Source organism: Anomaloglossus baeobatrachus, chromosome 1, assembly GCF_048569485.1.
Source record: "Anomaloglossus baeobatrachus isolate aAnoBae1 chromosome 1, aAnoBae1.hap1, whole genome shotgun sequence".
Classification (NCBI taxonomy): domain Eukaryota; kingdom Metazoa; phylum Chordata; class Amphibia; order Anura; family Aromobatidae; genus Anomaloglossus; species Anomaloglossus baeobatrachus.
Window position 1 is genome coordinate 35,947,859 of NC_134353.1, and position 12,906 is coordinate 35,960,764.

General features: G+C 50.5%; 1 protein-coding gene across 1 annotated transcript in view; it reads left to right on the forward strand.

Moving 5' to 3' along the window:
* Window positions 1–12,906, forward strand: part of ATRN (attractin) — a 189,553-nt gene that overhangs the window by 59,264 nt on the left and 117,383 nt on the right. Inside the window, 3 exon segments of the mRNA XM_075346398.1 lie at window positions 1,176–1,344; window positions 1,762–1,849; window positions 6,041–6,284. Coding sequence (XP_075202513.1) covers window positions 1,176–1,344; window positions 1,762–1,849; window positions 6,041–6,284 — 501 coding nt within the window.

The following is a 12,906-nucleotide window of genomic DNA, read 5'->3' on the forward strand; positions in this document are numbered from 1 at the left end:
CAATAGCTGCAGAGCAGGAAGTCATTGAGGAGCGGCTTCTGCCAATAGCTGCAGAGCATTATGTCAGTGAGGAGCAACTTCAGCCAATAACTGCAGTGCAGGAAGTCATTGAGGAGCAGCTTCAGCCAATAGCTGTAGAGCAGGATGTCAGTGAGGAGCAGCTTCAGCCAATAGCTGCAGAGCAGGAAGTCATTGAGGAGCAGCTTCAGCCAATAGCTGCAGAGCAGGATGTCAGTGAGGAGCAGCTTCAGCCAATAACTGCAGAGCAGGAAGTCATTGAGGAGCAGCTTCAGCCAATAGCTGCAGAGCAGGATGTCAGTGAGGAGCAGCTTCAGCCAATAACTGCAGAGCAGGAAGTCATTGAGGAGCAGCTTCAGCCAATAGCTGCAGAGCAGGATGTCAGTGAGGAGCAGCTTCAGCCAGTAGCTGCAGAGCAGGATGTCAGTGAGGAGCAGCTTCAGCCAATAGCTGCAGAGCAGGATGTCAGTGAGGAGCAGCTTCAGCCAATAGCTGCAGAGCAGGATGTCAGTGAGGAGCAGCTTCAGCCAATAGCTGCAGAGCAGGATGTCAGTGAGGAGCAGCTTCAGCCAATAGCTGCAGAGCAGGAAGTCAGTGAGGAGCAGCTTCAGCCAATAGCTGCAGAGCAGGAAGTCAGTGAGGAGCAGCTTCAGCCAATAACTGCAGAGCAGGAACTCATTGAGGAGCAGCTTCAGCCAATAGCTGCAGAGCAGGATGTCAGTGAGGAGCAGCTTCAGCCAATAGCTGCAGAGCAGGATGTCAGTGAGGAGCAGCTTCAGCCAATAGCTGCAGAGCAGGATGTCAGTGAGGAGCAGCTTCAGCCAATAGCTGCAGAGCAGGATGTCAGTGAGGAGCAGCTTCAGCCAATAGCTGCAGAGCAGGATGTCAGTGAGGAGCAGCTTCAGCCAATAGCTGTAGAGCAGGATGTCAGTGAGGAGCAGCTTCAGCCAATAGCTGTAGAGCAGGATGTCAGTGAGGAGCAGCTTCAGCCAATGGCTGCAGAGCAGGATGTCAGTGAGGAGCAGCTTCAGCCAATAGCTGCAGAGCAGGATGTCAGTGAGGAGCAGCTTCAGCCAATAGCTGCAGAGCAGGATGTCAGTGAGGAGCAGTGTCCAGTCGTCAGTGTGTAATCATTTGTCTTTTTTGTTTTTGTCCAGGCCCCGGTTGCTCCATCCCCGTTCCCGCCAACCAGTCGTTCTGGACACGGGAGGAGTTCTGGGCTCCGCAGCTGGCCAGAGCTTCCCACAAGGCGGTGGTGCTGGATGACATCATGTGGATAGTGGGCGGCTACACCTTCAACCAGAACCAGTACCAGATGGTTATGGCGTGAGAACCACAGTTTTTATCATTCTATAAAAAAAGACAACAAATCAGTGATTTGTCAGGATCTCTGCTGCCAGTCAGTGAATGTGAACCTCAGACCTGTCACACAGCTGCAGTGTCAGGTCCAGGCCTGGAAGGAGACTGGTGCGGCTGCTCTCTTTTGCCCGGAGACTGATACAGTGTACCAGACCCTCAGCTTTGTGAGCTGCTATGGCATACTAAACGTTTTGCAGTTCACTGACAGCAAGCAGAGATTGTAAAGTATGTGTACAACTGAAATACATTGTATGAATTTATAGAAAATATTTGACCTTGTAAGCTCTGGGGAGGGGGTGATGGATTTTCCTAGTAAGGGGGTTGGCCCTCGCACTCCTGCATGATTTGTGGGCTTCGGCAGTAACCGGTTTGTGTTCTGTACAGGTACGACCTGGTCTCTCACAAGTGGCTGCTGAACAGTTCTGCGAGTTCGGTCGCAGACCGCTATGGACACTCCCTGGCGTTATATAAGGTAAGGTTCACAGTCTCCGGTGCTTGGGGAACTACAAGTGCTAGAATAACAGTCACATGCATTGTACAGGAATAACGGGGTGAGCGCCTCCTGGTGGCTGTATAAATCTGTATGTAGTGAGCTTCCTCTAGTGGTGGCTGTATAATCTGTATGTAGTGAGCTCCCTCTAGTGGTGGCTGTATAAATCTGTATGTAGTGAGCTCCCCCCTAGTGGTGGCTGTATAAATCTGTATGTAGTGAGCTCCCTCTAGTGGTGGCTGTATAAATCTGTATGTAGTGAGCTCCCTCTAGTGGTGGCTGTATAAATCTGTATGTAGTGAGCTCCCTCTAGTGGTGGCTGTATAAATCTGTATGTAGTGAGCTCCCCCCTAGTGGTGGCTGTATAAATCTGTATGTAGTGAGCTCCCCCCTAGTGGTGGCTGTATAAATCTGTATGTAGTGAGCTCCCTCTAGTGGTGGCTGTATAAATCTGTATGTAGTGAGCTCCCTCTAGTGGTGGCTGTATAAATCTGTATGTAGTGAGCTCCCCCTAGTGGTGACTGTATAAATCTGTATGTAGTGAGCTCCCTCTAGTGGTGACTGTATAAATCTGTATGTAGTGAGCTCCCTCTAGTGGTGGCTGTATAAATCTGTATGTAGTGAGCTCCCTCTAGTGGTGGCTGTATAAATCTGTATGTAGTGAGCTCCCTCTAGTGGTGGCTGTATAAATCTGTATGTAGTGAGCTCCCCCCTAGTGGTGGCTGTATAAATCTGTATGTAGTGAGCTCCCTCTAGTGGTGACTGTATAAATCTGTATGTAGTGAGCTCCCTCTAGTGGTGGCTGTATAAATCTGTATGTAGTGAGCTCCCCCCTAGTGGTGACTGTATAAATCTGTATGTAGTGAGCTCCCTCTAGTGGTGACTGTATAAATCTGTATGTAGTGAGCTCCCTCTAGTGGTGACTGTATAAATCTGTATGTAGTGAGCTCCCTCTAGTGGTAGCTGTATAAATCTGTATGTAGTGAGCTCCCTCTAGTGGTGGCTGTATAAATCTGTATGTAGTGAGCTCCCCCCTAGTGGTGGCTGTATAAATCTGTATGTAGTGAGCTCCCTCTAGTGGTGGCTGTATAAATCTGTATGTAGTGAGCTCCCTCTAGTGGTGGCTGTATAAATCTGTATGTAGTGAGCTTCCTCTAGTGGTGGCTGTATAAATCTGTATGTAGTGAGCTCCCTCTAGTGGTGACTGTATAAATCTGTATGTAGTGAGCTCCCCCTAGTGGTGGCTGTATAAATCTGTATGTAGTGAGCTCCCTCTAGTGGTGGCTGTATAAATCTGTATGTAGTGAGCTCCCCCTAGTGGTGGCTGTATAAATCTGTATGTAGTGAGCTCCCTCTAGTGGTGGCTGTATAAATCTGTATGTAGTGAGCTCCCCCTAGTGGTGACTGTATAAATCTGTATGTAGTGAGCTCCCTCTAGTGGTGACTGTATAAATCTGTATGTAGTGAGCTCCCCCCTAGTGGTGGCTGTATAAATCTGTATGTAGTGAGCTCCCTCTAGTGGTGGCTGTATAAATCTGTATGTAGTGAGCTCCCTCTAGTGGTGGCTGTATAAATCTGTATGTAGTGAGCTTCCTCTAGTGGTGGCTGTATAAATCTGTATGTAGTGAGCTCCCTCTAGTGGAGGCTGTATAAATCTGTATGTAGTGAGCTTCCTCTAGTGGTGGCTGTATAAATCTGTATGTAGTGATCTCCCTCTAGTGGTGGCTGTATAAATCTGTATGTAGTGAGCTTCCTCTAGTGGTGGCTGTATAAATCTGTATGTAGTGAGCTCCCTCTAGTGGTGGTTGTATAAATCTGTATGTAGTGAGCTTCCTCTAGTGGTGGCTGTATAAATCTGTATGTAGTGAGCTTCCTCTAGTGGAGGCTGTATAAATCTGTATGTAGTGATCTCCCTCTAGTGGTGGCTGTATAAATCTGTATGTAGTGAGCTTCCTCTAGTGGTGGCTGTATAAATCTGTATGTAGTGAGCTCCCTCTAGTGGTGGCTGTATAAATCTGTATGTAGTGAGCTCCCTCTAGTGGTGGCTGTATAAATCTGTATGTAGTGAGCTCCCTCTAGTGGTGGCTGTATAAATCTGTATGTAGTGAGCTCCCTCTAGTGGTGGCTGTATAAATCTGTATGTAGTGAGCTTCCTCTAGTGGTGGCTGTATAAATCTGTATGTAGTGAGCTCCCTCTAGTGGTGGCTGTATAAATCTGTATGTAGTGAGCTTCCTCTAGTGGTGACTGTATAAATCTGTATGTAGTGAGCTCCTCCTAGTGGTGGCTGTATAAATCTGTATGTAGTGATCTCCCTCTAGTGGTGGCTGTATAAATCTGTATGTAGTGAGCTCCCTCTAGTGGTGACTGTATAAATCTGTATGTAGTGAGCTCCCTCTAGTGGTGGTTGTATAAATCTGTATGTAGTGAGCTTCCTCTAGTGGTGACTGTATAAATCTGTATGTAGTGAGCTCCCCCTAGTGGTGACTGTATAAATCTGTATGTAGTGAGCTCCCTCTAGTGGTGGCTGTATAAATCTGTATGTAGTGAGCTCCCTCTAGTGGTGGCTGTATAATCCTGTATGTAGTGAGCTCCCCCTAGTGGTGGCTGTATAAATCTGTATGTAGTGAGCTCCCCCCTAGTGGTGGCTGTATAAATCTGTATGTAGTGATCTCCCTCTAGTGGTGACTGTATAGATCTGTATGTAGTGAGCTCCCTCTAGTGGTGACTGTATAGATCTGTATGTAGTGAGCTCCCTCTAGTGGTGACTGTATAAATCTGTATGTAGTGAGCTCCCTCTAGTGGTGACTGTATAAATCTGTATGTAGTGAGCTCCCTCTAGTGGTGACTGTATAAATCTGTATGTAGTGAGCTCCCTCTAGTGGTGGCTGTATAAATCTGTATGTAGTGAGCTCCCTCTAGTGGTGACTGTATAAATCTGTATGTAGTGAGCTCCCTCTAGTGGTGGCTCTATAATCTGTATGTAGTGAGCTCCCTCTAGTGGTGGCTGTATAAATCTGTATGTAGTGAGCTCCCTCTAGTGGTGGCTGTATAATCTGTATGTAGTGAGCTCCCCCCTAGTGGTGGCTGTATAATCTGTACGCAGTGAGCTCCCTCTAGTGGTGGCTGTATAAATCTGTATGTAGTGAGCTCCCTCTAGTGGTGGCTGTATAAATCTGTATGTAGTGAGCTCCCTCTAGTGGTGGCTGTATAAATCTGTATGTAGTGAGCTCCCTCTAGTGGTGGCTGTATAAATCTGTATGTAGTGAGCTCCCTCTAGTGGTGAATGTATAAATCTGTATGTAGTGAGCTCCCTCTAGTGGTGGCTGTTTAAATCTGTATGTAGTGAGCTCCCTCTAGTGGTGGCTCTATAATCTGTATGTAGTGAGCTCCCTCTAGTGGTGGCTGTATAAATCTGTATGTACTGAGCTCTCTGTAGTGGTGGCTGTATAATCTGTATGTAGTGAGCTCTCTCTAGTGGTGGCTGTATAATCTGTATGTAGTGAGCTCCCTCTAGTGGTGGCTGTATAATCTGTATGTAGTGAGCTCCCTCTAGTGGTGGCTGTATAAATCTGTATGTAGTGAGCTCCCTCTAGTGGTGGCTGTATAAATCTGTATGTAGTGAGCTCCCTCTAGTGGTGGCTGTATAATCTGTATGTAGTGAGCTCCCCCCTAGTGGTGGCTGTATAAATCTGTATGTAGTGAGCTCCCTCTAGTGGTGGCTGTATAAATCTGTATGTAGTGAGCTCCGCCTAGTGGTGGCTGTATAATCTGTACGCAGTGAGCTCCCCCTAGTGGTGGCTGTATAAATCTGTATGTAGTGAGCTCCCTCTAGTGGTGGCTGTATAAATCTGTATGTAGTGAGCTCTCTCTAGTGGTGGCTGTATTAATCTGTATGTAGTGAGCTCCCTCTAGTGGTGGCTGTATAAATCTGTATGTAGTGAGCTCCCTCTAGTGGTGGATGTATAAATCTGTATGTAGTGAGCTCCCTCTAGTGGTGACTGTATAAATCTGTATGTAGTGAGCTCCCTCTAGTGGTGACTGTATAAATCTGTACGTAGTGAGCTCCCTCTAGTGGTGGCTGTATAATCTGTATGTAGTGAGCTCCCCCTAGTGGTGGGTATGGGCAGCAGGAGGCTTAGTTATTGTATTACGTCCTCTCTTTCTGTCTCTAGGATAAGATATACATGTATGGCGGTAAGATTGACTCCACAGGGAACGTTTCCAACCAGCTGTGGGTGTTCCATGTTCAGAATCGGTCCTGGGTGGAGCTCTTACCCAATGCCAAGGAGCAGTACGCTGTGGTTGGGCACTCTGCCCACATCGTCACTCTGAAGGATGGGAGTACTTACATGCTGGTATTCTTTGGTCATTGTCCCCTTTATGGCTACATCAGCAGCATCCAGAAATATAACTTGGGTGAGTGAGGAGTCCTCAATATCAGTGTATGTACATCTTCCCAATGGCTTTTCCGTTGCGGGGGGGGGGGGGGGGTCTTCATTACCTTTATTCTTGTTACATGCCCCATTGTAAGTAATTTGCTCTACCAGGGCCTCATCCTCTACAGATTCGCTTATTTGTGCCCGGAAGTTAAGAAGCATAGCAGCAATTCTGCTCTATTCCTATGCATATATGACGTGCCAGCACATAAGATGGTAATGGGGCAGCAGAGGGGATAGTGTAAGTCACCAAAACCAATGTTGGCTTTACAAGGTTGGTTTGATAAGTCATGGTCTGACCACTAGAATCCCTATTATGTGGCTCCCAAAGTCTCAATGTGAATGAAGCCATAGTGAGCATGTGCAACCACTACTCTGTTTACTGTCTGCAGGAGGGGTGGTCATGTGTGCCCACTAAGGCTCTATTTAGGAGGGTGCTGTACGTGCCCACTACTGCTCCATTCAGGAGGGTGCTGTACGTGTCCACTACGGCTCCATTCAGGAGGGGTGCTGTACGTGTCCACTACGGCTCCATTCAGGAGGGGTGCTGTACGTGTCCACTACGGCTCCATTCAGGAGGGGTGCTGTACGTGTCCACTACGGCTCTATTCAGGAGGGGTGCTGTATGTGTCCACTACAGCTCTATTCAGGAGGGGTGCTGTACGTGCCCACTACAGCTCCATTCAGGAGGGGTGCTGTACGTGTCCACTACGGCTCTATTCAGGAGGGGTGCTGTATGTGTCCACTACAGCTCTATTCAGGAGGGGTGCTGTACGTGCCCACTACAGCTCCATTCAGGAGGGGTGCTGTATGTGCCCACTACAGCTTGTTGGGAGGGGTGCTGCATGTGCCCACTTCAGCTCTATTCAGGAGGGGTGCTTTATGTGCCCACTACAGCTCCATTCAGGAGGGGTGCTGTACGTGCCCACTACAGCTCCATTCAGGAGGGGTGCTGTATATGCCCACTACAGCTCCATTCAGGAGGGGTGCTGTATGTGCCCACTAGAGCTCTATTCAGGAGGGGTGCTGTATGTGCCCACTTCAGCTCCATTCAGGAGGGGTGCTGTATGTGCCCACTACAGCTCCATTCAGGAGGGGTGCTGTATGTGCCCACTACAGCTCCATTCAGGAGGGGTGATGTACGTGCCCACTACAGCTCTATTCAGGAGGGGTGCTGTACATGCCCACTACAGCTCCATTCAGGAGGGGTGCTGTATGTGCCCACTTCAGCTTTATTCAGGAGGGGTGCTGTATGTGCCCACTTCAACTCCATTCAGGAGGGGTGCTGTATGTGCCCACTACAGCTCCATTCAGGAGGGGTGCTGTATGTGCCCACTACAGCTCCATTCAGGAGGGGTGCTGTATGTGCCCACTACAGCTCCATTCAGGAGGGGTGCTGTATGTGCCCACTACAGCTCCATTCAGGAGGGGTGCTGTATGTGCCCACTACTGCTCCATTCAGGAGGGGACTTAACAAATTGCAGTAGGAGAACCCCCTCTAAGGATGTTTAGGGTCATAATTTTGGTTATTTTTCAATTAAAGAACAATCAAACAAATCTTTACGTTGCTATTTTCCTAGATACACAATGTTTCCATCGATGGAGCCATGAGAACTTGTGTTTTGCGATCTGTAGTTTTTATTGGTATAGATATGGGGAACAGACAACAACATGATCGCTTTTAATCCCATTTTCAAGGGGTAAGGGGGAAATTTGACCAAAAAGCAGTAATTTTGGCATCCCATCCTTTTTTTTTTTTTTTTTTTTATTACCTTAAATAATTTGCTATTTTGATCGGATTTTTATGAACTCTTCATAAACTTTTATTTTAATGTTTAAATGTTGAAAAGGGAGTTGTTTTCTTTTAAACTTTTTTTTTTCTACATTAGTATGTTATTGTTATTGTTAATAATAATAATAATAATAATAATAATATATATTTGTTTATTACTTTTTTTATTTTTTTTATATATACTTTATTTGTCACTATGTACTCACATATTTAGGGGCTGTGCGTTGCAGGAGGATCAAGATGAAGTTTCTTTTATTACCTAATTTCTTTTTGTGAGGTAAATCCGGAGATATGACGATAAATCATGACATTCAAGTCATGTCAGGAAGCCCTCTCCTGGTGTCACCCCCCCCCCCTTCCCTTCACACAACTGGTTTAGCAACAAATCCATGGCCATGTCCTGTGATATGGAAATTAGGTGGCTTCAGGACAATGGACACAGGATGACTCCCTGCCGTCACCCTGTAGTAGGAGCTGCTAGCTAGTTAGCAAGGCTATGGAAATAGCCAGACAGAACGACTCCAGTAAAAAATGGTTCATATCTCGCAAGCCATATTTCCGATAAATATGGCAACCATAAAAATGGTGTCTCCGCATGTGGACGATGCCGGCACCCCCTTTTTATGGGAACAGGACATTGGGAAATGCCCCAGGCGTGATATCAGCCAATGGGGAACTGGCAGACAGGTCATGAGTCCCCTCGTTCTGTAGCTAAATTCATAACTATCACAGTGAGAGCGTTGACGTCCGTCTACGACGCTCCCAGGCAAAGTTATGGCCAAAATCCCCTTTTCTGGATAATTCTGATCCATGCAGGGGGAGTGGCAGTGCTTCCCCGTGAGGTCACTAAGGTAGGAGGGGACCTGGATTGCCCAGGTTGATAACCCTACTTCGGCCATTTTCCAGCGTTCTTCTGCTCGGGGGCCTGGTTGGGAAAGACCTGTGAGAGAGTTCCTAGAAACCTGGTCTACAGCGCCCCCCTGTGGCCAGACGCACAAGGTAACTGATTGAACTGTGTATGCCTGTTTGTAACCCATGCTTTGATTGTAACTGTACTCTGACATAACTGTATATTCTGTAGATTCCCTATTGTATATATTGTAGTTCTAGTGTGCTTTAGGCGATTAAATTATATAATTAATCCTGGGCTGTTCTGTTATCTCGATCTTGAATCCCACGTCTGTGTGTTCGGCTAATAGTTACCGTAAATCGGTTGGTGGCAGCGAATTGTGCCAAGGATTATTGTGGGGAGGCCAGTGAGACTCGGGAAGATATTATATATTCCGGCCGCGGAGGTCGGGGGAATATATACCCTACTCTCACCGGGGACCCTTCAATAATCGGCATAAGTAGTATAGCGGCCTCCTTGCTTATTGTCGGGCAATTCCATAATTGGCCTGACTATAAGAGGGGCGCTAGAGAGCGCGTCACGTGCTCTGTCTGTCGGTCGGGAGGTATAAAGGAGGGGTGACCCCCCACTTGTTACCCCCCGATTGTGACGTACTGGTAGCCAGCGCGGGGGATTTCTGAGTGACCCCCCCGGTGGTTTGTGACATATTGGTGGCAAGCGGTGGGATCGAGATAATAGTGTGTGTGAGTGTGAGACCCATACTCCCAGACACTAAAGACTGCCTGCAGCAGCTGTGGCTGCTGGGGTCTTCAGACTAGCTCAACACTAGAGTGTCAGAGTGCAGATACTGTAAGGTGTGTGGAGGCATCAGGTGTCAGTTCTGTGTCAGTGACCAAAAGTCTGCAAGAATGGCTGAGAGCACCAGGAGCAAAGCCAAAGGAATGGCCGATGCTCAGGCCAGAGACGATGAGGAGGTTGTCCACGAGTCCTCCAGGAGCCCGACGCCAGAGAACAGCTCTGCAGAGGACATCGCACAACCTTGCACTGCTGGACAAGATGAGGAGGAGCCCGCCCAAGGTTCCTCAACGAGCCAGATGCCAGCCCTCCGCTCTGCAATGGACAGTGAAGCACCAGGCTCCGCAGCGGGCCGCAGATCACCACGTGCCATTCCACCGAGCCTGGGAGGCTCGGATAGCCTTCTTCAAATGGCTATGGCCCTACTCCAGGCTGGAGACCGGGAGGGCTACCAGGCACTCCTGGCAGAGCGCAGGGCAGCGTGTGAGGCTGAGGCTGCGGAGCGGCAGGCAGCGCGTGAAGAGCGCCAGGCAGAGCGTGACTACCAGCTGCAGCTAGCTCAGCTCCGGCCCTCATCAGCCGCACGTGACCTTCAAGACACCAAACTTCCAAAGGTCCGTGTTGAGGACTTCCCAGTGCTGGAGAAGGATGGAGACTTGGACTCTTTCTTGACTGCTTTTGAACGGACTTGCTTGCAGCACCATCTGAACAAGGACCAGTGGGCCAAATACCTGACCCCCCGTTTAAGGGGTAAGGCCCTGGATATCCTTGGGGACTTGCCTGCTGAGGCAGATCAGGGCTACGACACCATCAAGCGGGCCCTGATCCAACAGTACAACCTCACTCCAGAGTCCTACCGCAAGAAGTTCCGGAGCCTACAGAAGGGACCAAAGGACTCCTGGGCTGACCACAGGCGGGCACTTGCCCGAGCTGCCGACCACTGGACCCAAGGCCTGCAGCTTTCCACCGGACCGGAGATCCTGGACTTGTTCATCACGGAGCAACTCTTGTGGAACTGCCCTGAGGATCTCCGCCAGTTCATCCGAGACCAGAAGCCAAAGGGGTCCACGGCTACAGCTGCCCTTGCCGATGACTACACCAACAACCGGGCCCCTGAGGCCAGGAGAGCGGCCACCAGCAGCACCTGGAGAGGGGGTAAGATGAATTCTGCGACTGCCCCACCTGCCCCTAGACTGCAGGGGGTGCCCCCCTCAACTCCCCTCTCCAGGCCCGTGGCGGAACCAAGACGGTGCCACCAGTGCAACCTACCTGGACACTTCAAGGCCATGTGCCCTCAGCGTCCCAAGGCCCCGGCTCCGTCCCCGTCCCAAGGGCCGCCCAAGGTGTATTGTGTGGGTGGGGGTGGTGGTAGGTCCCTGGACAGCTTCCAACCTGTCACCGTCGGCCGGTCTGTGACCATAGGACTGCGAGACAGCGCCTCGGAGGTGACTCTGGTGCGGCCTGAGATGGTGTCCCCCCAAGACTTGATCCCTGGAAAAACCCTCGCTGTCTCCGGGATTGGAGGCACTGACCCGGCGCTGCCTGTTGCTGACATTTATGTGGACTGGGGCGCAGGGCGAGGGGTGAGGGAGGTGGGGGTAACTGATCGGATCCCTGCAAACGGGCTACTTGGGACAGATTTGGGGCAAATAACCTCCCAGTTTGGCCCCGCCCCAAAGGCTGAACCTTCAGCCAGTGCTGACGTGCCTCCGGACAATGTTAATGTGTTATCTATGAATGATGTAAGGGAGGAGGGAGTGAACTCTGATATTTCTGCTTGCACAGACACCATAGACACACACACAGCTGCAGCTGTGACAGGGGAGGGGGTCAGAGAAAGGTGTCACAATGCCTCTACAAGTAATCAGCCTGTGAGCTGGGATCTGTTGCCCTCTGCAGGGATAAGCAGAGAGCAGGGTGCTGCAGGGGGAGGACCAGTGTGTGGGGTGGGGGCTACCACAGCAAATGTGGGGTCCCCAGAGATTTCACAGCGGGGTTCTGTTGCTGCAGGGGGGGAACAGGCAGGTGAGATTGGGGCCGGTCCAGGAGCGGAAGTGCTCCCAGGTAAGATCTCGGTGCAGGGTTCCCCCACAACCGGGGTGTCAGGAAGCCAGGTAGGTCTGCCTGAACCGGCGACTTGGTCAGGAATGGAGGAGGAGCAGGCACGACCCACGGTCGCAGCGGCTGTGGCCGCTGTCACCCGCAGTGGGAGTGCTGGAAGCCAAGGGGCCTCCCGGAGGTCCGATAGCTCTTCCCCTTCTGACCAAGTGGCAGCCGAGTCAGGTGGAGGCCAGGGCACAGGTCCCGGGGTACTGACCGAAGATGTGACAGTCTCGTCGATTCTGGCCACATCTGGTCAGGGGTTTCAGGCAGCGTTAGAAGCTGACGACAGCCTGAAAGCTCTAAAGGAGCAGGCGGCACAGCCTCCCTCGGACTCGGACCCGGAGCGAGTGGTCTGGGACCAAGGACTGCTGTACAGGGCCACGGTCCAGCAGGGTTCACCGGAGGCGTGGCCCAGGGACCGACAGTTGGTGGTACCCTATCCGTTCCGGACGGAGTTGTTGCGGATCGCACATGAGATTCCGATGGCCGGACACCTAGGGATCGCTAAGACCAAGGCCAGGTTAAACCAGCATTTCTACTGGCCAAAAATGGGGGCCGATGTGGCTGCCTACTGCCGTTCGTGTGAAACCTGTCAGAGAGTGGGGAAGGCGGGGCCACGCCCCAAAGCCCCACTGGTATCTCTGCCAATCATCGATGAGCCTTTCAGGAGGGTGGCTGTGGATCTGGTCGGCCCGCTGGCCATCCCCAGCAGCTCCGGGAAACGCTTCATACTGACGGTAGTGGACTATGCCACCCGGTACCCAGAAGCAGTGGCCTTGTCGTCCATTCGGGCTGACAAGGTGGCCACCGCATTGCTGGAGATTTTCTCCCGAGTGGGTTTTCCCCAGGAAATGCTCACTGACCGGGGGACCCAATTCATGTCCCAGCTGATGGAGACCCTCTGTAAGCAAGTCCAGGTGCGACATCTGGTGGCCAGCCCGTACCATCCACAGACTAATGGCCTGTGCGAGCGGTTCAATGGCACCTTAAAGCAGATGCTTAAGATGTTGGTCGACTCCCAGGGGCGTGACTGGGAGCGGTATCTCCCACACCTGTTATTTG